At 46.3% G+C, this 25,812-nt stretch overlaps 1 protein-coding gene across 3 annotated transcripts in view; it reads left to right on the forward strand.

Moving 5' to 3' along the window:
* Positions 1 to 25,812, forward strand: part of LMLN (leishmanolysin like peptidase) — a 77,354-nt gene that overhangs the window by 22,174 nt on the left and 29,368 nt on the right. For 2 of the 3 annotated variants that reach the window (XM_033945116.1, XM_033945118.1), the window contains exons 5-9: positions 1,266 to 1,383; positions 4,371 to 4,549; positions 5,325 to 5,430; positions 19,697 to 19,791; positions 20,194 to 20,311. In XM_033945116.1, the coding sequence (XP_033801007.1) occupies positions 1,266 to 1,383; positions 4,371 to 4,549; positions 5,325 to 5,430; positions 19,697 to 19,791; positions 20,194 to 20,311 (616 nt within the window). The remainder of the gene's footprint in view (positions 1 to 1,265; positions 1,384 to 4,370; positions 4,550 to 5,324; positions 5,431 to 19,696; positions 19,792 to 20,193; positions 20,312 to 25,812) is intronic. The other variant, XM_033945117.1, reaches the window with a different exon arrangement.

Raw genomic sequence — 25,812 nt, forward strand, 5'->3', positions numbered from 1 at the left:
TTCCCATGTCCTTAGTGCCCCCGGTGCTTCCCTCCCATGTCTTTAGTACCCCCAGTGCCTCCTTCCCATGTCTTTAGTGCCCCCAGTGCTTCCTTCCCATGTCTTTAGTGCCCCCAGTGCCTCCTTCCCATGTCCTTAATGCCCCTTCCTGTCTTTAGTGCCCCCAGTGCATCCTTCCCATGTCCCTCTCACTGCCTTCCACACTTTGTCCCACCCCCACCCCAGAAGCCAGCCTTCCTGCCTGTCTACCTCTCTCCCTCCCTCCCTGGCCAAAGCCAGCCTGCTTGCCTGCCTACCTCCTTCCCTCAATGCCGGCAAAAAAAAAGCCTCCCTCCTTCCTTTCCCCTGCTCTTACCGCCCTGCTGCTGCTGCTAAAGCCAACAGGAAGTCTTCTTTCTGATGTCAATTCTGACATCGGAGAGTATGTTCTGGGCCAGCCAGGCAGCAATTGGCTGGCTCAGAACGTCCTCTCCAACATCAGAATTGACGTCAGAAAGAAGACTTCCTGTCGGCTTTAGCAGCAGCAGCAATCTTGCTGGCCCTGTGCGGACTGACAGAAATTTCCTGCGGACCAGCGGTTGAAGAACAGTGGCCTAAGATGGCTGATAACATTCTTAAATTCACAGCAATGATAGCTAGTACCTGATTATTCAATGCTTCAGAACCATACATGTAGCCACTTCTGTGCTGGATGACCGACACTGTTTTTGTCACCTAAACTGTATATAAATTCCAAGAGCAACAGAGAAGAATAGTTAAGTTAGCCTGACTTCCAAGTTCTGCTTCTTTTATTGGTACTTACTGTGACCTTGGGTAGCTCAGATTATTTCTTGGTTCCTCTGGTATCCACTTGAATTGTAAACTCTTTAGAGTGTGGATTGATTTATATCTACATACAATTTGTTTTATGACACCTTCATTTAGATTGCTATAAATTACTGAAAATGACATTCTTAGTAAGAATCTGTTTCACATTTACACAAGTCTGTTCTATAGAAGTCAAGTACTCCTAATAGCTCTCTCAGTTATTGCATACATTTGTGGTGATATGGTGTAAGTCACCTTTGTCAGTGCATACAAGCGTTTTCATACTGAATTGTAAAGGAAAGCACTTAGGAAAGAAAATTGAAAATTTCTGAATTTATGCAAAAGAAAACAGGTCACAAAGCTGCATTCTTTATTTACACACAATTTTTCAGATGAATATATGTGGATATATCAATACAATATGTGCTTTTCTTGTTTTCTTTAAACAATACACAAAGACAATGTGCAAGCGATCAGTATTTAAGGAGGAAAGGTGACCTTCACAGGTACTGCAGTGGAGCCTGTGCACAGTACACAAGATGTGGTCCAGTTATAGTTCCCGAGGAACACTTGCAGGTAACTAAACTTTTTATGGTACACTTTTTTTCTGTTAATTCAATTGCAAGCATTAGAGGTATAACTGTATATACTTGGAATATAAACCGAGCTGACCCTTCCACCCCTCCCACCCAAAAAAAAGGAGGAAAAAAAAGTTGACTCGAATTTAAACCGAGATTAGAAACTTGGGTGATCCTGATGAGCCAGTTTACAAAGACTAGATATCCTTGCCATAAGTTTTAATGCATTTTTTTTAGTGCAGAACCACACAACGTTTACAATAACAACAGTTTAAACAATATCTGTTAATTTCAGATACTGTGAGGCTGATTCTCTGAGGTGTAGTAACTTAGACTTAGGAGAGCCACTGCTCATTCCTAGACTTGAACTACAAGAGAGAGGTCTACGTTTTTAGATCTGCTAGGTACTGGTACTTGTGACCCAAACAGGCCACACGTGGAGACAGGATGCTGGGCTCAATGAACCTTGGTCTGATTCAGCCATCCCTGACCTCCACTTTAACCCAGACAAAAAAAAGTCCACCCAGAGCTTGTAAAGGGGTAACTCTCTATTCAGTTAACAACTTTGGAAATGACCCCCTATCGTGGTAGGCATCCCAGTCATATTGGTTTGCAATATCAGCAGCAGAAGTGGGCAGGACCAAAAATTTACTGCTCATATTAAATATGTTGCAATAAAAAATTATGGCAAATAGACGCCTGTTTTTAAAATATGCCAAACTGAAATTTAAAAAAAAATGTCATACTGTATATCATTTGGTCATCAAACTTTATTAAAGTGACCTTGCTATTGGTTGATGCCTCAAAAAGTGCTGTTTGTTCTTTGTACTGTATGATTGTGATATGCTGTAAAATGAGAGCTTAATTTTATTCAGCAGTCTTGCAGCCAACAATAATTTGTTGTCAGTTTTAAGAACATCAGGAAACAAAAACACTCCATGAAGAGATAATGAAAGTTTATTTTCAGTGAATGAATGTTTATGCTTTATGTTTATTACCAGATATGAAATACCACAATTCAACAGCTTAATCAGAGCAGACTATAAACTGATGTTTATTAATCTATCAGTAATGAGTTTTACCTTTCCGCGCTGAAGACATCTGCTGCTGCTGCCAACTCCGTATGCTGATCCGATGCGGGGCCTTAAGCATCTGTACACGCTCAAGGCCTGCCAGCTCTGCCTTCTCTCAGAATCTTGGAGGGGTCGGGAGCCAGCAAGCCTTGAGCAAGCACAGATGTTCAAGGTCCCGCACTGGTTCAACATATAGAGAATCAGCAGCAGTGGCACCACCCACAGGTATATGGAGATTAGTGGCTCCGGGAGGGGGGGTAGGTCTGTGCTTGGAGGTCAGTGGATTATCGGGTACCTGTTAATGTATGAAGGTCAGCAACTTCAGGGGAGTAGGCGGCTCCATGAATGGAGGTCAGTGGCTCCAAGGGGTGGGCGAGCCATGCATGGAGGTCAGCGATTCCAAGGGGTGGGCGGGCCTGTGCATGGAGGTCAGCAACTCCAAGGGAGAGTGGATGGGTCTGTGCATGGAAGTCGGTGACTCTGAGGGATGGGTGACTCTGTGCATGGAGGTCAGCGTCTCTGGAGGGGTGGGGGCTGTGCATGGAGATCAGCGGATTGGCGGCAGCGGCACCATTGGGTGAATGGAGGTCAGTGGCTGGGAGTGTGGGTACATATAACATAGTAGATGATGGCAGATAAAGACCCAAATAGTCCATCCAGTTTGCCAAACCTGATTCAATTAAATTTTTAATTTTTTTTTCTTAGCTATTTCTAGGCAAGAATCTAAAGCTCTGCCCAGTACTGTGCTTAGGTTCCAACTACTGAAGTCTCTGTCAAAGCTCACTCCAGCCCATCTACACCCTCCCAGCCATTGAAGCCCTCCCCAGCCCATCCTCAACCAAACAGACATGTACCGACACAGACCGTGCAAGTCTGCTCGGTACTGACCTTAGTGTTGGTGAGGGTGCATGTGTTATGGATAGCGGTTCTGTGTGGGTTCAGCCTGCATGCAAGATAGTGGTGCAGGAGTTCAGTGGGGAACAGGAGGACAACAACTGTGGTGGCTCAAATATAAACATAAGCCCCCATTTTTGGGCCATTTTTTTTGGAAAAATCTCAGTTTATATTTAGAGTATACTGTAGGCCTCGATCTGTGGAGCCCACCTCATAGCTTAGTGGTAAATTCCAGATTCCGGCTTCCTCAGAGAATGATGCAGAAATAGTATTCACCTGGCCCCAGCAGGGAGGAAGTTGGCACAATAGTCATACCTAATGGCCAGATTCAGGATCCATGATTTGAAAGTTCTATAAGGAACTTTGGTGTATGGTCTGTGGCTCTAATTCATGGGCTAAGTTAACTAGATGGAAAAATCTCCAGGTAGTCCAGGTAATTGCGAATGAAAATGGATGGTGTCAGTTCTTAGATCTAACTCTGATTTAAGCTGGAAGCTCAAAGGAGAAGGAAAAAATTGCTGGGTAAAAAAAAAAAAAGCAAAAAACAAAACCAGAACTGTACATATGACAGTTGGGGATTTATGTTTTCTGGCTTTGCTAAGTGTACAAGTAAAATCTGAACCTAAAAATGTGAGAAGTATATTATTTCCTTTAGTCTCTCGTTCCAAAGCTTCATGTGGGGATAATTTTATAAGAGTGTCTATTTGCAGGATCCAAAGAAATGCACATGACTTTGTGCCTTCATAAAATAGGCTCATACAGTGAACCCCAGTAGTGCACAAACCATGCTTCTCATTCACATGGGCACAGAAGAGGGCCACAAGGAGGCATCCCTTTTGGAGAATTCATAGGCCTAGTACCCACTTCTTAGACATCAGGTAATTGGTGTCTAGTTAATATGCCGTTCGTTGTTCTCTGATTAGTAAGAAATGTTTAGTTTTCTGGAATAAATAATGTCATAAGTCTACACGTCCTTAAAGACTGTTTTTTCATGTTCTTTTTCACTGATCTGTTTTAGCAGTGTATGATATGCAGAGCAAATGACTATTACTGTGGACCTGTTGGTGTACCCAACAGAGAAGGTGTTGAGGATGCAGACTTTGTACTGTATGTTAGTGCTCTGTCTACCGAAAGGTGTGGCCAGGAAAATATTGTTGCTTATGCAGCATATTGTCAACTTGAAGCAGAAATGGACAGGTAAACCAATTTTCATCTTGTGTTTAATGAGTAATTAGAATTCATACTTCGCAGTAATGTGGATTGAAAAATATCTTGTCTTGCTTTTTTGGTGGCATTAACCTAGGGGTGTCGGGGTGAGTTGTTAGGGGTTCAGGGGTTTTAGTGGTCATACTCAGGTAGATAAATTATTGAATGCCCCTTTTCCACGGACACAACCCCTGACACCCCATCCTCTACAATGCACTGAATCTCCCCTCTCTACTATGCACTGAAATCCCCTCTCTCTCCTTCTTACTGTAATATCCCTCCCCCCTACCCTCAACCTTTTCTTCCTTTCTCCAGCTAACCTTAACGACATCATTCTATGTCAATTGTTCTTTATTGTTGTTATCTGTAAACTCTGATATGTTGATAATTTGATAAATCGCTGTGAACCGCCTAGAACTCCCTGGGTATGGCGGTATACAAGAATAAAGTTATTATTATTATTATGGATTAATTCACCCATTTTTTGACTTGGTGACATGCTCATTTCTCAGTTGAATGCCCAACTTTGTTTTGTTTTGTTTTTTTCTTGGTACGGTTATTGGTTCAATGGGACATGCAGCCTCAAGTTTTCAGTATTTGATCAGAGATATAGCGAAACAGTGATGCTCATGACTATTCAACATACTGAACATTTCATGTTTATGATCTTGGTGTAATGCTATTTACTGCTTGTAATAGCATGAAGTATTACATCATTTGCTTTTATGGGTTGAATAAAAAAAGAAAAAATTGTGTTTTTCTGTAGGCCAATAGCAGGATATGCAAATTTGTGTCCAAGTATGATCTCTACTCAAGCACAGGAATTTGTGGGAATGTTGTCAACAGTGAAGCATGAAATTCTTCATGCCTTGGTAAGACTTTATAGTTTTCTACTAGAAATTCTTTCTCCAGTGCTTTCTTGACTTAGCTTTCTTTTAACTCAAAGCATGAAAGCTCCTTTGAGCACTAATGAAAGTTTAAATAACATTTACCATTCCCTAGCAACAGCAGCAGATGAATCCAGAGACCAGCAGGTGGAGATAGAGAAACTGATTAACAGGTGTATTTATTGGCTGGCACTCCTCCTGTCTCATCAGTATGCTCTATCTCCCAGCAGGGGATAGTCTCTATTCCAGTTGCTCCTGGATTCTGATGATGGCTGGAAATTCCTTTTCTCCTGTTGAGATTTTTTCTCTTCAGTGAGCTTACAATTGATTCTATTTCTCCTGTTGAGATTCTTTCTCTTCAGTGAGACAGGGGTGTCCGGCTGAGCGGTGCCGGCTTTAGAGGTTACACTTGGGCCCCCCCTTGTCCCTGCCTCACCCTCCCTCCTCTGATAGAGGGTTTATCTGGGTCTCTAGTTTTCTTCTTTCCCTAAAAATAAAAAAATAGAGACTGCAGTTGCTATCCACGATTGGGTACTCTTAGTAGTACTCACCCTGTTCCTACCGGAGGCTTACAGCCTTGTATGCTGGGTTGTGAGTATACCTTTTGTTACTTTGCATTGCAAATTATATTTTGTTGGTTGTTGGTGGTGTTTGGTGCTTCGGGGATCAATCGCGTGGTTAGCCGGTTGTTGGCTCTTTTCTCAGCCGCTAAACTTTGGTGAGCGTATTTTCTTGTTGTGGCATAGGTGAGTGGACTGAGCCCCCGCGTTGTAGTTTGGGCTCGGTTGGAGGAACTGCTGCCTTCCCGCGCACGGGAGACGCTTGGGAGTTTCCTGTGTGGGCGGAGGGGTATCCTCGCATTTGCATCGTGGTACGCTGAGGCGGCCCGTCGTTTGGCAGGGGCCGCGGCTGAGGTCGGGGTAATATAGAGTAGAGAGAACGTGCCTCTTCCGTGGGCTGTTGGATCGCAAGAGTGCTCCGACGCTGACAAACGCGATGGGGCGTTCTTCTGGTCTGTTTCGGCGGTTTTCTTTCTCTCTGCACCTTTCTCGGTCTCCCTGTTGTTTCCTCCCAGTTCCATGAAGCCGGCGATACCAGCATGGGTGTTTTCGCTGGCTCGGAGGAGCACGTCACAACGTGGCGTATGCCGCTTGCCACGGCGGTGTTTGAGTCTCCGGCTAAGAGCCGCAGGCTTTTCTGAGTAAAAGACTAGCGCTCCTGTTCTGGGGGGGAGGAGGCCGCGGCATTCAGTATTTTCTCTGATATCCGGCTTCTATTGGCTCAGCCGTTGCTTCTCGGCCTTTCCGGTCGAGTGCGACGGCAGAAGCTTACAGTTTATCCTGAGTTCATATTGGAGCCCAAGGTGGGGGAATCTCCCGAGTTGATTGAATGGCTGTGCTTCGGTGATCTCTTATGGGATTTTTTAATTTTGTAGCCCCATTTGCATGTGGTTTGGCGCTATTCTTCTCCCCCCAGTTTCGGCTTCCCTCCGTACGGGGTTGGTAGAAGCCGTGTCTCACCCTAATTTGGTCAGTCATAGGAGAGGTCCCAGGTTTTTCACTTTTGGGAATCTCTGCATCTCGCTCGAGGTCTCCCATGGGTGACACTTTGTATGTTCAGCGATTTTCTTACTTTTGATACCTTTGGGGCTGCCCTGACGGTCTCTGGTGGCGCTATTGAACTGCTTCCTGACTTTTGTAGCAGTCTTTGGGACATAGGGGATATTTCCGATTTCCTTCGGGCGTAACTATTTTTTTTCTGTGTTCCTAGGCCCATCATTTGTCTTCCCTGGGCCACCTTGGACTGCATACACTCTGTCAGCTCTTTCGGCTCTCCCAGGGTCAGGACCTGTCATATGGGCAAGTCACAACGCATTTGCCTGATTCCTGTTCATTTGCTGTGGTTTTCCTAAGGGCAGTAGATACAATATTTTGATTGCATCTCGTTCGTCTTTCCTTTATGGCCCATACGTCTTTTTCGCTCTCGTAGCATGGAATTAATCCGGTTGTCAGACCAGTCTCCCACATAGCTCAGCGCTTGAAAGCACGGCATGTATCTGCCTAGGGTCAGGGGTTAAGTCCTGACTAAGGTTCCCAAGGACATGGTATTACTCACCTGGAATTCTTCTTCCAGTTCCTGCTGTGATCGTAATGCTGTTTTCTGTCCTCTTGTGTTTCATTCGGAGGGGATCTTGTCTTCTCCCATGGCCTCGTCAGGTTTTCACATGAGGGAGTCGTCGCTTTGCTATCAGATCAGGGAGTGGTGTATGTTTTTTCCAGGATGTTTGCACCTTTGCATATTCCTCAGATTTTCAGTTGTTCATGGAGTGTCTCTGTTTGGTGTTTTTCTTGGAAGTGTTCTGGTCCTCGAGACGGTTCTTGTAGTTCTTGGGGTACCACTGAATGTAGGGTGGCCAAGACGGGAGCATTGGGCAGGCTGGATCCCATTCTGCGGCATTAGTTCTCGGGTTACACTTTTCTGCTGGCAACCTGGGAGAGGATCTACAGTTTCTCTAGGGACTAGAAGTTGGCCCTAGGTTTGCCTGCCTCCCTTGGACCGGCACTTTAGGTCCTGGTTCTTGCCAGTTCGCCTACCCTTGGATTCACAAGCGTTTTAGAAGCAGTAAGCGGTGGACCGTTTTGGCGCGGCCAGGCGACTCATCTGATTCTTCTTGACTGCCTGCTTGGTTAGAACAAATTCCAGTCAGGCCATTTGACTGACATGAAAAGGTTGGTTTCTTTTCCGCAATTCCTTGCTCGTACTTTTTCAAATTTGCAGCGCTTTTTTTCTTAGGTACTCTTTCGAGGTATTTCGGGATGTTATTTTGGTTCATATAGGAGGGCCAGGAGCTTCCTTCCGGAGACGGGGACGTTACGTCTCGGTCTCAGAGTGGATTTATTCGTCTCTTGTCTGGTCTAAGAGTATGGGATTCTAGTCAGTTTCTGGGTTCTTTTTTACTAACTCTCTGGGAACTTCGGCTTGCTACCCCCTTCTGCTACTAAAGCTGTTACTTTAGTTTCAGTTGTTCCCAGTATCTCTGAGATCCATTTATTTAGGATGCTCCTCCTACTTCGCTCTGGAAGATATGATGGCTCAGGGCGATGTCGCTCTTAGAGACTTGCCTCGGTCTTTGCTGGACTTGCTCTTGTCCTCTACCCATTCCGGGCTGTCGGGTTGGGGAGACTCGAGGGCTTCCTTCCTCAGCTCCTGGAGTCTGGTCTTCAGGAGGCGACTCAGTACTTGTTCATTCTTCTACTCTTGAGCAGGGTCAGGCTACCTTTCTGGAGCTTCTGATTATTCTCCTGGAATACTGCTAAGAATCCTTTTAGCCAGTATTCGGATGGAAATTTTTCTCTACAGCTTGGGCAGTAGGTGTTGTACTCGGTTAGCAGGGGAAGTTGTTCTGCTTCATGGGGTGGACTCTTTCCTTCGTCCTCTGTTGGCAAATTCTTTTTTGAATCAGATTAAGGGTGTGAGTTGACTATCTCTCCGCGGAAACTGAGCCTGGCCCATATCGTGCATATTTCTGTGTACAGTGCTGTGTACACTCTTGGAAGTGTGCAGGTTAGTACTAGTATAATCTTCTGCATCCTGAATATTGGGATTTGGCGCTCAGGCATTCTAGCTCCTTTTAGGGAAATGAAATCTCTTTGACCTGGACCTCATGGCCCTGTCTCTCATTTCTACTTTTCCTAGCTGCTTCGGCGGGCCCAGGGAGTGGGAGTTAGAAGGGATTCCTGCATAGCTCCTTTCTCGCCGCTGCCTTTCTCATTTTCAGTGTTTTCCGCTGGCTGATGATGGCTTGGATTGGCCATCTCGAGCTCGCCTTCCGGGCACAGTATGTGTAGAATCCCTAGATTGACGGCGCCTTCCTTCCTATGCGGTTCTGATAAGTCTTTCGACAGCTGGGCTCGGAATTTTCATGGCTTCTCCGGCCTTCCCCGCCTAGGATCCGATCCACGTGAAGATTTGTACTACTTTAGTATTTCAACCTAATTTTTTGGTCACTCTTGGCTGACGTGTACGGGTTATGTGAAGATGGTTGTTTCTTCTCTTATCCAGAGGCTACGGACATCTCCGGTATCTTCGGCTTCCGGTTGGAGGGTTTTCCGTTCTTGGGCGCTTGTTCAAGTTTGAACCACTCCAAATTTCCTTTTTGGCACTAGGGTTTTGCTGGGGACTTAACGTTCACTTCCCTTCAGCTTCTTGTGTTATTCTTGGCTTGTTACAGGGACTAGGTATATGGCCCTTCGCTGACGTCTCAGTTTCCTGTAGTTCAGTTCCTGAACAGAGTGCGGTATATTCGTGCACCTCTTAGAAAGCCTGGTTTGGAGTACAATCTTCACATTCTTCTTCTACGTTTACCGATGGCTTCATTTTAGCCTAGTCCTTTGGGACTCTAAAGAGCTGGGCCGTTCACCATGGGATTCCTTGTGGCCATGTCTTCAGCTCGGCAGTTGCGATGTTGCAGGCCTTGTTCAACGGAGATGCCTATTTCTTATTTCCATCTTATGGGGTATCAGTTCAGATGGTACCACTTTTTCTTTCTAGGGAGGTGTCATCCTTTCTTTTACGTCATGCTCGCTGTACCTTCTTTAGTCCTGGGAGGAGGTAGTGGGAGCAGTGCTTTTTATTCACTGCATTTTTTGAGACGTATCTAGCGTTCTCCGCGAGCTCGATGTCTAACAACTGTTAGTTGTTTATATCTCCTTTTTGTATTCTTCAAGGGACGCCTCAGGCGTATGGCGGCGTCCGATGCCTACCTCGCTCATTGGGCCAGAGGGACATTCTTTATGCTTGCCTGCTGGCAGGGGAGCGGGTGGCGTTGGAACTTCATGAACATTCCGCTGGAACAATGGCTGCTTCTTGGGCTCGGCCCAGAGGTGATTTCCTTGGAGGATATTGGTCTCGCGGCTTACTAGTCTGCCGAGAGTGTCGTCTCTCCGCGTTTCTACATGGATGTGCGAGCACATACAATATAGGTTTTTTGGTGCTTCGATTGTTGCGGAGGAGGTATTTGCTTCCCACCCAGGTTTAGGATTGCTTTGCTACATCCCATTGGTCTCTGGATTCATCTGCTGCTGTTGCTAGGGAAGGTAAAATTATGTTTTTACCTGTTAATTTTCTTTCCCTTAGACGCAGCAGATGAATCCAGAGCCCCACCCTTTCTGATATTTGGCGGTCGATGTCTGCGTGTGCGACATTTAATGATTGGTTGTTGTTAATGGTTGTATTCTATATCGGTGCTGTTTCCGATGTATTATGGGAAAGAAGTTTTTTACATGCTATACCTATTGATGGTCAAATGTGCTTGGGCATGGAGCTATACTGATGAGACAGGAGGAGTGCCAGCCAATAAATACACCTGTTAATCAGTTTCTCTATCTCCACCTGCTGGTAGATGTGAGCTATCCCCATTGGTCTCTGGATTCATCTGCTGCGTCTAAGGGAAAGAAAATTAACAGGTAAGACATAATTTTACCTTGTCTAGGTCAGTGGTTCCCAACCCTGTCCTGGAGGACCACTAGGCCAGTCAGGTTTTCAGGATAGCCCTAATGAATATGCATGGAGCAGATTTGCATGCCTGACACCTCCATTATATGCAGATCTCTCTCATGCATATTCATTAGGGCTATCCTGAAAACCCGACTGGCCTGGTGGTCCTCCAGGACAGGGTTGGGAACAACTGGTCTAGGTGACAAAATGGAATGTGAGATTATGTTCAAACAATTTTTATTGATGCAGACAATAATGCTATCAAAACAGTGAAACACAAAAGATTCATAGTACAAATATTGAAGCATCATATTCTACAGAATCTCAAATACATAGAGGAGATAAGAACAGCAAGAAAACTCCCCCTGTCAATCGACTCATGGCAAACAAGGCCAGAGTCGGCAGAATGACCCACCAAGGCCCTGGACTCTGATGAGCCCCGAATAAGCCACTCCACCTCCCTCCCCAACTCATCCCCAATACAGAAACCAATGACTAAGTACAAGAACCATAAGAACCCCCCCTCCTTCCCCAGAACCCCCTCCTCCCCCATTGGTACTCCCCACCCTATCCCACCAGGAAGCACGAACATTCTATCACCCCAGCAAACTGAGCATCCCGATCAGGTCACCCATTGTAAAATCGCACTTCAACCCTTTGGGTGTAAAGACTGTAGATATGGCTCCCAGACATTCAAGAAAACTATCTTCTGCTTCCTAGACCCTCCCAATCCCTTGCCTCCCAGGTAGCCAACTGATGCAACTGGTTCCTCCAATGCCAAAACGCCGGAGGATCCGGAATCCGTCCAATACTGCAGAATAAATTTCTTGGCCAGGAGGCTCATCTTCCTACATGGAATGTGAGATTTAAAATTTCACATTTTTGGCTGCTTTTTTATGACACATTTACCCTTCAGAGACTTTTAGTGAAAGCATGGTTCTCGGACTAGGATGGAAATATTATTCCAATTAAGAAAACATTACTTAGAACTTTGGTTTTCCTTTGAAGGAATAGACTAATTAGTGCAGTGGGCTGAGAACCAGGGGAACCTGATTCAGTTCCCTTCAGCTCCTTGTGACCCTGAGGAAGTCGCTTAACCTTTCATTGCCCCAAGTACAAAAAAACCCCGTGTTGATTGTACCACAGAAAAGTGATATATCAAATCCCTTTCCCTTTTTTATGTGCATTAAAACAAGTGGAGAAAGCATGCAGAGTATGGCTCTTGTAATTCTTTTCAACTCTTGTGTGTTTGTATCTGTTTTACCTTTATATTTCTCTATATGCCTTTGACTTCAAGGAGAAAGGAACTGCCCAGGGTTACAAGGAGCAGCGCTGGGCTTGAACCTGCAACATCAGGGTACTAAGGCTGCCACTCCTCCACTTCAAGTGGTGGTACCGTGGAATAGAAATACCACAGGAAGGGAGCTAGTATGTAGAATTCTGAGATCCAAGAACAGTTGAGTTGGCCTTCCAAGGGAGGAGGGATAGTAAGCAACTGGTCTTCAGACTATAAAATAAGAGTGTGGGTATTTAAGGGTATTTAAGGAATAAGGGGGTTCTGAGGAACAGGAATGGCAGGAGAAAGACTTGGAAATACATCCATCACTAACTCCTATATAAGCTGGGCTCCAGGACGAGAGAGCCTGCCTAAGTGAAAACTTAGCACTTGAAACAAAAAAACATAATATAAATGGGGCCATAAATTATATAAAAGGATCATCTATTGATTTTAAAGATAAATCATATATAAAATCATGTGGTGAATATCACTGAGTCCAACCAGTGATGATTGAAAAATAAAAAAAGAGCTGGAAGTGAAACAGAAAGTAACACCCTCCTTGTAAATAAAAATGTATAGAAAAAAATTATAGAAAATGTATAGAAAAAAATTAAAAGCATTGTATGCTGAGGTGTTGAGCATTCACAACTCGGTCTGGAAATGAACAAGTAGAACAGCAGAAGTACAAAAAAACCCCAAAAAGATGAGGAAAATTTAAAAAGGAGAAAGGCAAAAGACCCAAAATATTAGGCAACACCCAAGGCTGGACCAGCTCAAGTGTATCAACATTCTAGGCATACTTTCAGCTGAAAGCTCTTCTCCCCTGTATCTTTAATTCCCCCCCCTACCGCCATTCACTTCTCCTTTGACCTTTCCCATAGGAGGGGCCTTAAGCAACCTGGGCCAATCAGAGCCCTAGGCCCCTCCACGGCACATCCCAGGATGCACCAGGAAGAGGTGGGCCTGCCAGCCAGAGGGTAGGTATCATCTGGCCAAACTTCCTGAATAAGGTAGGTTGGGGTGGGGGGGTTGGGCGATGGCGGGAGGGAGTGGGCATCACTCCCATTGCAGGGCATCTTTCCTGCTGATCTTCGATTTGTTGTTGTTTTTTTAATATGTGGGTGTATATTGCTCATATGCTGATTGTTACTACCAGCGACTCATCTCAAGTAAATTTAGTGAACCTATGGTCTGCTCCACGAACCTCATTTGCATGTGCTGTTTTTGGAAAATGACTTGCCTTTTAAAAATCGTTACAAGAATAGCTTTGACTGAGGCCCGTCGGTTTTTACCACGATACTTTGAGAATCTTCCCCTCAGTAATTTAAAATTCAACCCCTGGCTTTATGTGGCATTGCATTCCATATAGGTACCCCCCCCCAAACACACACACTTTCTGATAATGTCTAGTGATGATAAATTTACACTTCAATGAAACTGAAAGGCTGATGGATTTTTTTTTTGTTATATCTCTGGGACTGTGTTCTTCATTTTAGCAATTTATTTTATACCTCTTGTGACACTTGCCTATATATTTTTTGCTGTTTGTGATTTTTCACTTTTCTGTTTATCATTGCTTCTGATAAAGGAATTGAGTAACACACATTCTCTTCAAAGGGTTGCCACAGATTTTGTTATCCTTGCCACCAATGAATGTGAATTAATTTTTATAGAGATATCTAAACATTAGCTGGGGTTTTTTAAAAGAATATTAATGAAAATAAGGATTTTGTAAATGGCATGAAATTATTCTGTTGAGTTGCATTCCTCCATTGATGTCGCTGTGTGGTTCTGTTCATAATGCATACATTATCCCAGGACAAGCAGGCAGCATATTCTTAACGCATGGGTGACGTCACCGACGGAGCCCCGGTACGGACCTTTTTAACTAGAAAGTTCTAGTTGGCCGCACCGCGCATGCGCGAGTGCCTTCCCGCCCGACGGAAGAGAGCGTGGTCCCCAGTTTCTTCGTTTCCGCGGAGCGAAGAAGACGCATGTGTTTTCAACGGCCGTTGAAAAACTAATTTTTGCCTTCCCGCTCGCATATTTTTTCACTTTTTTTCCTTTTTTCTTATCGGATTCCCTTTATTTTTGTTTTCAAAAAAAAAAAAAACTCAGCGAGTTTTCCTTATTTTTTCAGGCCGGCCCCGGCGGGGCCTGTTGCCACCATACAGGCCTCTGGGTTCGATTTTGCGGAGGCCGTGTTTCCATTCATGCCCCCTCAACCGGGTTTTAAGAAGTGCCAGCGGTGTGCACGCCCGATCTCCCTCACCGACCCACACAATTGGTGCCTCCAGTGCTTGGGTCCAGAGCATCGGGCTGACACCTGCACCCGCTGTGCTACGCTTAAAAAGCGTACTTTGAAAAATCGGCAGATCCAGCAACATATTTTGTTTGGTACCGGATCCGCCATGGAAACGGCTGCGACGTCGACGGCACCACAAAAGTCGGCACCGACGACATCAACACCACCGGACCCTTCCTCGGGGTCGTTGGGCCCAGGTAAGCCAGCTAAGAAGACTCCCACTTCCCTTGAGCGCCCTCCTGCCACGGTTGCGACACCGGCCCTCCCGGCACCGCACCGGCCCCGCAAACGCTCCGCTCCGATCTCGGTGAGTGCCTCATCATCGGCCTCCTCATCGCCGGAGCGTAGAGCGGCACCTATGGTACCAAAGAAGAAAAAAGCGGTACCGGTGCCTCCCTTGGACGACCGCATCGCGACCATACTCCAAACACAGTTACAGGAGCAGCTGCAACAACAGCTCCAACAACTGTTGCCGGCGTTGCTGGCACCGCACCTTCCGGTACGGGACCGATCCGAGCCTCACACTGTCCCATCGGTGTCGACCCCCTCGGTACCGATTAATACTTCCATGCCGGTGCTCTTGGCAGAAACACCTACAGTACATACCCGTGATGCTGCCGACCCTGTCCGGTCCCAGGAACGACATTGGTCTTCCTCACCCGGTACCGCCTCGGTGCGCTCAGGCAAATCTCTTTCAAAGACCCGCCATGCCGAGCCCTCCACACCGATGCCCAAACGTACGCACCCCGACGTTAGGGACCCAGATTTGTGGGAAGACTCCCCTCACGGTACCGAGGAGGACGCTTCGTCAACCGACGAAGAACCCTCCATGACCGACACCGTCTCCAAACCAGAGCAATCCTCTTTCTCCAAATTCCTTAGGGAGATGTCAGCAGCTCTTTCCATTCCCTTAGAGTCCGACTCTAAAAAGTCTCAGGCTTTCCTCGATGCCCTAGACTTTGAGCAACCTCCCAAAGAATTTCTGAAGTTGCCCTTCCACGACATCTTACGGTAAACTTTCTATAAAAACTGGGAAGCTCCCCTCACGGTTCCTGGAGCCCCTCGTAAATTGGATAGCTTGTACCGGGTTATTCCAACCCCAGGATTTGATAAGCCTCACTTGCCCCACGAGTCCCTCCTGGTGGAATCTACTTTGAAAAAATCTCAGGGTTCCAGTGTATATGCCTCCACCCCTCCTGGCAGAGAGGGAAAAACCATGGATAAATTTGGTAAGCGCCTTTTCCAAAATGCCATGTTAGCCAATAGAGCCAACAACTACACCTTCCACTTCTCCTTCTACATGAAGCATCTGGTGCAACAGCTCTCCTCCTTACAGAAATACCTCCCTGAACGTTAGGTCCCTCTTTTCCAGCAACATATTTCCAGCCTCCTCCAACTCAGGAAATTCATGGTTCGCTCCATCTACAACTCATTTGAGCTGACCTCTCGCGCATCTGCCATGGCGGTGGCCATGCAACGTTTGGCATGGCTGAGAGTCTCTGACCTGGACATTAACCACCAGGACCGCTTGGCTAACGCACCTTGTCTGAGTGATGAACTCTTCGGAGAGTCCCTGGACTCAACAACCCAGAAACTCTCAGCACATGAGACCAGGTGGGACACTCTGATTAAACCTAAAAAGAAGACTCCACCTGCTCGCACCTACCAGCGCAGGTTCTCCTACCAGCGCAGTCTTCCTACCAGCGCAGGTTCTCGGCCAGACCTCTCAACCCGCCTCAACAGCAGCCTCGCCGACCTCGTCAACAGCATCAATCTCAGGCTCGCTCACAGTCCCACCAACCTGCCAAGCCTCTCCCTCCGTCAAAACCATCTCAGCCCTTTTGACTTTTTCCTCCAGGACATAGCCAGTCTCCCATCATCATTGCCTCTTCCTCAGCCTATCGGAGGTCGCCTCCAAATCTTCCTCAGCCGTTGGGAGGTCATCATCAATGCCATCGAAGAGGTGCCTCCGGACCAAAGGGGTCAGGGATTCTACTCCCGCTACTTCCTGGTTCCCAAGAAGACAGGAGACCTTCGTCCCATCCTCGATCTCTGGGACCTCAACAAGTGTCTGGTCAAGAAGAAGTTCAGAATGCTCTCCATTGCCACGCTTTACCCTCTTCTCTCTCAACACGACTGGCTATGTTCCCTGGACTTCAAAGAGGCCTACACTCTCATCCCAATCAATCCGACTTCACGTCGTTACCTATGGTTTCAGATACAGCACCGTCACTATCAGTACAAAGTGCTACCTTTTGGCCTCGCTTCATCGCCCAGGGTGTTCACCAAGTGCCTTATTGTGGTGACGGCCTTCCTCAGGTCTCACAACCTCCAGGTGTTCCCCTACTTGGACGATTGGTTGGTGAAAGCACCTACGTCTCCACTTGTGCTACAAGCCACTCATCACACCATCTCTTTCCTCCATCTCCTGGGGTTCGAGATCAACTACCCCAAGTCGCATCTGCTTCCCACACAGCGACTTCAGTTCATTGGAGCAGTTCTCGACACCACACTAATGAGGGCGTTTCTCCCCTCCGACCTTCAACGGACCCTGCTCCACCTCTGTCGTCAGGTGCTCCTTCATCACTCCATTCCTGCCCGACAGATGATGGTCCTCCTGGGCCACATGGCCTCGACGGTCCATGTGCTTCCTCTGGCGCGACTCCACCTCAGGACACCTCAATGGACTCTTGCCATGGATCTTCTTTCTCATCCCATCTCTGTGACATCGTCTCTTCAGCAATCTCTTCAATGGTGGTTGAACTCCTCAAATCTTTCCAGGGGTCTACTCTTTCATCTACCCCCTCACTCCATGATCATAACCACGGATGCCTCCCCCTATGCGTGGGGAGCTCACCTGGGAGATCTACGCACCCAGGGACTCTGGACCCCTCAGGAGTGTCAACATCACATCAATTTCCTGGAACTCAGAGCCATGTTCTATGCTCTCAAGGCCTTCCAGCACCTTCTATGCCCTCATGTTCTTCTCCTGTGCACAGACAATCAAGTCGCCATGTACTACATAAACAAGCAAGGCGGCACCGGATCTCGCCTCCTTTGTCAGGAGGCTCTCAGCATCTGGACCTGGGCCACGGCCCGTAATCTCTTCCTCAAGGCTGTCTATATCCAGGGCGAACAGAACTCCCTGGCCGACAATCTCAGCCGCATCCTTCAACCTCACGAGTGGACTCTGGACCCTTCAACACTCCACTCCATCTTTGCTCGCTGGGGCACTCCGAAGGTGGACCTCTTTGCAGCGCCTCACAACCATCAGCTGCCCCAGTTCTGTTCCAGACTCTTCTCTCCTCATCGTCTGACCCCAGATGCATTCCTGCTCGACTGGACGGATCGGTTCCTCTATGCCTTTCCTCCACTACCTCTGATGTTGCGGACGTTATCCAAACTCCGCAGGGACAGGGCCACCATGATTCTCATCGCTCCTCGGTGGCCTCGCCAACACTGGTTCTCCCTCCTGCTTCAGCTCAGCTCCAGGGAGCCCATTCCTCTTCCTGTGTTTCCTACCCTACTTACGCAGTAACGTCAGTCTCTACTGCATCCCAATCTGTCTTCGCTCCACCTGACAGCTTGGTTTCTCTCGTGCTGACCTCTCCAGAGAATCTGTCTCAGCCTGTCCGTCGCATTTTGGATGCCTCCAGGAAACCGGCCACCCTCCAATGTTACCATCAGAAGTGGACCAGGTTCTCCTCTTGGTGTCTACTGCATCATCACGATCCCACCTCATTAGCGGTGGAAACTGTACTGGACTATTTGCTCTCTCTTTCCGACGCTGGCCTCAAGTCTACCTCAATCAGAGTCCACCTCAGTGCCATCACTGCGTTTCATGAGCCTATCCTCGGAAAACCTCTCACGGCTCATCCACTGGTTTCCTGGTTCATGAGAGGCCTCTTCAATGTCAAACCACCTCTGAAGCCTCCTCCTGTCGTCTGGGACCTGAATGTGGTTTTATCAGCCCTCAGGAAACCCCCTTTTGAGCCTCTTGCCACAACTTCGCTCAAACTTCTAACATGGAAGGTGCTTTTCCTCATTGCCATCACCTCTGCCAGGAGGGTTAGTGAGATGCATGCACTGGTCGCCGATCCACCGTTCACTGTTTTTCACCATGACAAGGTGGTTCTGCGTACCCATCCTAAATTCCTTCCCAAGGTGGTCTCGGCTTTTCACCTCAACCAGTCCATTGTGTTGCCTGTCTTTTTCCCTAAACCCCATTCTCTTCCTGGGGAACAGGCGTTGCACACGCTGGATTGTAAGCGTGCCCTTGCATACTACCTTGACCGTACCAGGGCTCGCCGCTCGTCCCCTCAGCTCTTTCTGACCTTCGATCCTAACCGTCTAGGTCGTCCTGTCTCTAAACGGACGCTTTCCAACTGGCTTGCTGCCTGTATTGCGTTCTGTTATGCTCGGGCCGGTCTCTCACTGGAAGGTGCTGTCACGGCCCACAGGGTCAGAGCTATGGCTGCTTCTGTGGCTTTCCTCCGTTCCACGCCCATCGAGGAAATCTGCAAGGCTGCCACTTGGTCCTCAGTTCACACGTTCACTACTCACTATTGTCTGGATGCCTTCTCCAGACGGGATGGACACTTCGGCCAATCTGTGTTACAAAATTTATTTTCCTAATGGCCAACCATCCCTCCTCCCTCTCTGTTAGCTTGGAGGTCACCCATGCGTTAAGAATATGCTGCCTGCTTGTCCTGGGATAAAGCACAGTTACTTACCGTAACAGGTGTTATCCAGGGACAGCAGGCAGATATTCTTACGTCCCACCCTCCTCCCCGGGTTGGCTTCTTAGCTGGCTTATTTTAACTGGGGACCACGCTCTCCTCCGTCGGGCGGAAAGGCACTCGCGCATGCGCAGTGCGTCCAACTAGAACTTTCTAGTTAAAAAGGTCCATACCGTGGCTCCGTCGATGACGTCACCCATGCGTTAAGAATATCTGCCTGCTGTCGCTGGATAACACCTGTTACGGTAAGTAACTGTGCTTTTTGGCATTGACAGGAAAAGTAGCCGAATCATTTTAGTGCAAAACTTGAGGTATATTGCATTCAGTAACGTGACACTTGCCTATATATTTTTTGCTGTATGATTTTTCACTTTTCTGTTTTAAATCATCGCTTCTGATAAAGGAACTGAGTAACACACATTCTCTTCAAAGGGTTTTTCTGCTGGGCTGTTTGCTTTTTACTATGATGATAATGGAAATCCTTGGACAGCAAGGCAGGCTACAGGACTCCCATCGTTTAACCCAAGGTAGATTTACCTTCTAAAATCTCAGAAAAATATCCGGTTTATCCTTTCTTCATAGCAATTTATATAGCTAGTTGAGAGAAATAGTTTTTTATAGTAAGTTCTCAAGGTGTGGTAGATTATTCACAAAAACTTATGCCACTGAGCGCTTGAGATTGTTCTGGCTGAAGGCATTGTACTGTAAACTTTTCCAAATGTTTTGGGTCTTACTTTTGAATGGGATTCTCTTATAGACCTCATCAGCTCCTTTGAATTAGTGTTGTTGCATCTTCTCTTAAACTAGTCCAAGCTCCTGAAGTGTAAGCAGCTGTATATTATTGCTAAGGTGTTCAGGCCTTTTTTGTTCTTTTCAGCTGTAACGTTTGAAAACCTTTCACTTGTCTAAAACAATGCTTTTTTTTACAGTCTTGGTTTATATCAGTGGAGCAACAAGGTTGTTCGTAAAGCAGTAAGGTCATGGGATGTGCGAGGCAATCAGATTTTGCAACATGATGTGTTTCTCTTAGTGACTCCGCGAGTTATTGTAAGTATTTCTTTGAAAGAGGGTTGCCACAGATTTTGTTATCCTTGCCACCAATGAATGTGAATTTATTTTTATAGAGGTATCCAAACATTAGCTGGGTTTTTTAATATTAATGAAAATAAGGATTTTGTAAATGTTACTGCTGGCATAAAATTATTCTGTTGAGGCACTTATGGAGTTGCATTCCTCCATTGATGTCGCTGTGTGGTTCAGTTCATAATGCATACATTTTGGTATTGACAGGAAAAGTAGCCGAATCATTTTAGTGCAAAACTTGAGATATATTGCATTCAGTAATTGACCTGTATCTTTCATTCCCAATTACGTGATAAATGGTCACCTAATTGTTTTTTGTTGGGGTTTTTTTTTTTACCTCTTTAATGTTTCTTCATTATTCTAATTGAGATCTCAGTGATTTGGGGGGGAAGGGATTATACAGAGGTGATCCAATAGATGAAGGGCTTTTGCTTAATGGAGTGAAAGGCTACAAGAAAAAGGCATTTACCTCAGTATTGGTTAAGTTGAGACATTGCCCTTTAAGCTTTGTGCTCTGTTTGATCTCCTCATGTTTGATCTCCAATTTGTTCATATCTTTGGCTTGGATGTTATACAATTATTTCTTTGTATATTTATGAATAAATGAGATTGTGGTGAGACTGCAGTAAATTGTGTAATGATGACCTGCCATTGTTCCATTCTGCCATGATGTCTTCCTCAAGTATATTGTGCTGGCTGACGTGTTGAACTCTTTTTCAACCATTTCATATGGCTAAATGTCTACCTAGAAGACCTGTTTGACTTCATTTCCAAATATAGTGTTTTGTGAAGAATTAAACTGAGAACAACAAACCAAATAAAACTATGAGTAAGGACAAATTATACTGCATGCTATTTTCAGAAATTTCATGAAACAAAAAAGGCATATTTCACATTTTGTTACTGCGAATGCATGAAATAAAGCTGTACATATTTTGAATTTTGATACTGCTTGGAATTCACAGTTGACAACTATACTATACTAATACTATACTATAGAGGTCTTATATCCTGCAATTTTTCAACAAGGATTCAATGTGGCTCACAAAACACTTTGTACAGTGTTTTAACATTAGGAATTGTGAATGAGGCAAAGAGATCAGTAGAGACAGAGGGGCTAGAGTCATCTTATGAGGAGAAAAGGGATGTCTTAAGTGTCTTCCGGAAGCGGAAGTAAAAGGAGACACGTTGTAGATACGTTGGGACAAAAGTAGTAGTCAATATTTTTTGGGCAGCTGCTAGTTCTGCTGCTTAAGTGGAATTTCTGACTGCAGAAGAGTGTCAGGGTGGTGAGGATTGTTTGGTGGCTCAGTTGCTGCCGTGAGATCTTTGGTCTTTTTCTCTTTGCCTTTTCTACTCTCTCTTTCCCAGAATTCGCCTTTCTCTAGCAACAGCAGCAGATGAATCCAGAGACCAATGGGATAGCTCACATCTACCAGCAGGCGGAGATAGAGAAACTGATTAACAGGTGGTCCTATTGGCTGGCACTCCTTCTGTCTCATCAGTAATCTCTATCTCCCAGCAGGAAAAGGTCGCTATTCAACTAGCTCCTGAATTCTGGCTGTGGCTGGAACTTTATTTTCTCCTGTTGAGGTTTCTCTTCAGCGAGACTGCCATTCTGTTTCTCCTGTTGAGGTTTCTCTTCAGTGAGACTGCCATTCTGTTTCTCCTGTTGAGGTTTCTCTTCAGTGAGCTGGCAGTGCTATTTCTCCTGTTGAGATTTTCTCTTCAGTGAGACAGGGGTGTCCGGCTGAACGGTGCCGGCTTTAGAGGTTACACTTGGGCCCCCCCTTGTCCCTGCCTCACCCTCCCTCCATTGCTAGAGGGTCTGACTGGGTCTCAATTTTTTTTCTTCTTTCCCTTCTCTGTAAAAAAAAAGAGACCACAGTTGCTACATTATGCCATGCTTTTGCTGCAAACTGGCTTCAACCAGCCCTAACAACAAGCTGTGAGTATGTCTGGCTTTTACAGTTGTTTGAACTTCAGGTTCTGTTTGGGAGTCTTAGTACTGTGGGTTCGGTCATCGTACATTTAAGGCATGGATATTTTATTGTGGCTAAGTTTTATGACTAGAAATCCTTGGAGGGAGCTGGGACTTCCCACCCTTTGCATGCACGTGCTTGGTGTCCTTGTTGGTTACAGCGCGGCAGTAGCGGTGCGATTTCTTGCTCGCACTTGTTCTCATTGTTGGGTTTCAGTGCAGCAGTAGTCCTGTTTATTCTGAGGCTCTCTTTCATCGGTGTTTGTCACGGCCATGTGCAGCATGAGATGGGACATGTTTTTTCTGGCGCTGTGGGCCGTTCTTCTGGTTATTCCCTGAGTCTGATTTTATTTCTATGCAAGCCGCGGCAGGGTAAATTTTGCGGGGCTTGAATCCGACTATGTTTCTAGGAGCGTTGATGCAGCGGCCACGTGTCAGAATCAGGCGTGCGCTTGGGTCTCCGGCGATGGCGGGAGAGCTGCGGCATTCCGGTAGTTTATTTCCAGCTGACTTTGGTCAGGGTATGCCGAGGCTTCTCTCCTTTCCGATTCAGACAAGTTGTATGTGTTTCACCAGCTTTGGGACAAGCTTGGGCAGCTTTATATGTCTATGTCTGTGTTCCTGCTGTACTCCCTTGAAGGAAGCTGCTTGTTTAATCGGACTCTGGGGTTAGCACTCAAGGGGTTTACCAGAGAGACTCTGACCTGTGCTAGGTCACCCAGTCTCGATTTGTCTCCGGACTGGGGCGACATATGGCAACTCACAGCACGGTGAGATCAGCAGTAAGATAGTGCCCTGTATTTCACACAGGTATCTCATTGTTTCTCTTGGGGGTCCCTGCAGATTGAGCCTTTGTCTGTTGGTAACTGTCCTTATTTGGGCCTCTGAGCTGAGCTGCATGTGTCTAGTAGTGGCACAGGATATATATGCCTAAAGGTAGTACAAACAGTTTCCAAGTTCGGGCTGTCTCTATGGGCATAATGACACTGCGCATCTTACTGCGGCTAGGACTCTCTTTCTCTATTTCTGAGGGGGCCTGGACTTCATATTTCCATGCTTATCACGCTGGTTTCTCCTGTCACCATTTTCTCATGGCACATGCTAGACGGGCCCCCCTGAACAGACAGGAAGGGCTGTACAGCTCCTTTTAACCAGGAGCCAGTCACCTATTCTATCAAACCCACGGAGGATCACGCGCTATGTGGCTGTTAGCCTCATCCCTGAAGCTCTCATTAGCGATGTGAGCTTTGTCTGCTACCTGTAAGGATGCTATTGTTTTCCACAGGGCGGTAGATGCAACACCTTGATTGAGTCTAGTACGTATTCACTTTAAAGGACATACGTATTTCGCTCATGTTGCATGGGGTTAGTACTGTTTTCATGGTTCCAGTATTGTGAAACTTGATTTTTCCTAGGAGACTCTTCTTGCAGATCCTACAGTCTCATCCTGCCATTCCTTGACCTTCTGCACTTCATTCTGAGGGGATCTTGACTTCTTCCAATGACTCTTCAGGCTTTCTCATGAGGGAGAAGATGCTATAATGTCAGGTCAGGAGGCTGTGAAGATTTTTCAGGATGCTTGCATCTTTGCATCCTCCTCAGGTTTCCAGTTCGTTCTTGGAGTCTCTATGTTTTGTGTTTCCCTTTTAAGTGTTACTGGTCCTCAGGACAGTTCTTGTAGTTCTTCAGGAACTAAGGGACGTTGTTCCACTTACTGCATGGTGCCCGAGACAGGGGCATTGGGCAGGCTGAATCCCATTCTTCTGAAATAGTTTCTCGGGGTTACACATTTCTGCAGACTCTATGGACTCCGAATCGGCACTTGGTTTGCCTGCCTCTCTGAGCGGCGCTTTCGGTTTTGGCACATGCCATTTCGCCTACCCAAGGCTTCACGAACATTTTAGGTGATGTGGGCGGTGGTACCGTTTTGGCGCTACCAGGCGATTCATCTAATTTCTTCTTGACTACCTGCTTGATTCGGACGACTTCCAGTCGAGCCATTTGACTGACACGAAAAGGGTGATATCTTTTCCTCACGTGCATCTTTGAATTTGCACAGCGCTCTTTTCTCCTGTACTATTTATAGGTATATCTGGGTGATGTTTTTATTCATATAGGAGAGACATGTGTTTCTTTCCGGAGACTTGGGCGTGGGGTCTCGGTCTCAGATTGGTTTTCTTCTTCGCTTACCATGACCAAGAGTATGGGATTCTGTACAGTTTCTGGGATCCATATTGCTGACTCCACTGGGGACTTCGGCTTGCTTTCCCCTTCTTACGCTACAGCAGTCGCTTTTGTTCTGGTGGTTCCCGGTTTCTCAGGGCACCAATTATTTGGTATGCTCCTCCTGCATCACTCTGTATGATTTGGTGGCTCAGCGTGATTTCTCTTTTCAAGGCATGCCTCGGTCTTTGCTGGACTATCTCATGACCACCGACCATCCCGGGCTGTCGGGTTGGGGGGCTCCGTGGCTTCCATCCTCAGCTCCTGGAGTCTGGTCTTCAGAGGCGACTCAGTACTTATTCATTCTTCTGCTCTTGAGCAGGGTCAGGCTACCTTTTTGGAGCTTCAGATCATTCTTCCGGATTGCCGCTGAGGGTCCTTTTGGTCAGTATTAGGATGGGGGTATTTCTCTACTGCTTGAGCAGTAGGTGTTGTACTCATTGGCAGGTGAAGTTGTTCTGCTTCAATGGGTGAACTCTCATCTTCGTCTTCTGTTGGCAGATCCTTTTATGGATCAGGATAAGAGTTTGGATAGACTTTCTCTCCGCGGAATCTGAGCATGGCCCATTTCTTGTATGTAAAACACTTTCACCAAAAGGAAAAAGCTGAAGGTATATAATAAACAGAAACACAAGCAGAGACCAGTTTATACGGAGGAAAAAGCCTCAGACAGGGGCCCACCCACCTCCACAATGGTGGAATAACGGTGTTCAGGCGATCACTTCACTGGCATAAAACCTCCTTCTATAGTGGTCATAGCAATGTGTTTAAAAGTTATTATTTTCACTTATATTTTTGCTTTCAGATTTGAATGGTGAGAGAAGATAATGACTTAACTTTCTCCATAGGGATCGGGACACCAACGGTGGCCAGCGTTTCACTGTCAAGCTGCCTCAGGGTGTAAACAAGTCCGATCACATTCTCACTTTCATGTGGACGCTCGCTTACGTCTCAAATGATCCTAAGATCTTAGGATCATTTGAGACGTAAGCGAGCGTCCACATGAAAGTGAGAATGTGATCGGACTTGTTTACACCCTGAGGCAGCTTGACAGTGAAACGCTGGCCACCGTTGGTGTCCCGATCCCTAAGGAGAAAGTTAAGTCATTATCTTCTCTCACCATTCAAATCTGAAAGCAAAAATATAAGTGAAAATAATAACTTTTAAACACATTGCTATGACCACTATAGAAGGAGGTTTTATGCCAGTGAAGTGATCGCCTGAACACCGTTATTCCACCATTGTGGAGGTGGGTGGGCCC

The sequence above is a fragment of the Geotrypetes seraphini genome, chromosome 5 (genome assembly GCF_902459505.1).
Source record: "Geotrypetes seraphini chromosome 5, aGeoSer1.1, whole genome shotgun sequence".
In the NCBI taxonomy this organism is placed as follows: domain Eukaryota; kingdom Metazoa; phylum Chordata; class Amphibia; order Gymnophiona; family Dermophiidae; genus Geotrypetes; species Geotrypetes seraphini.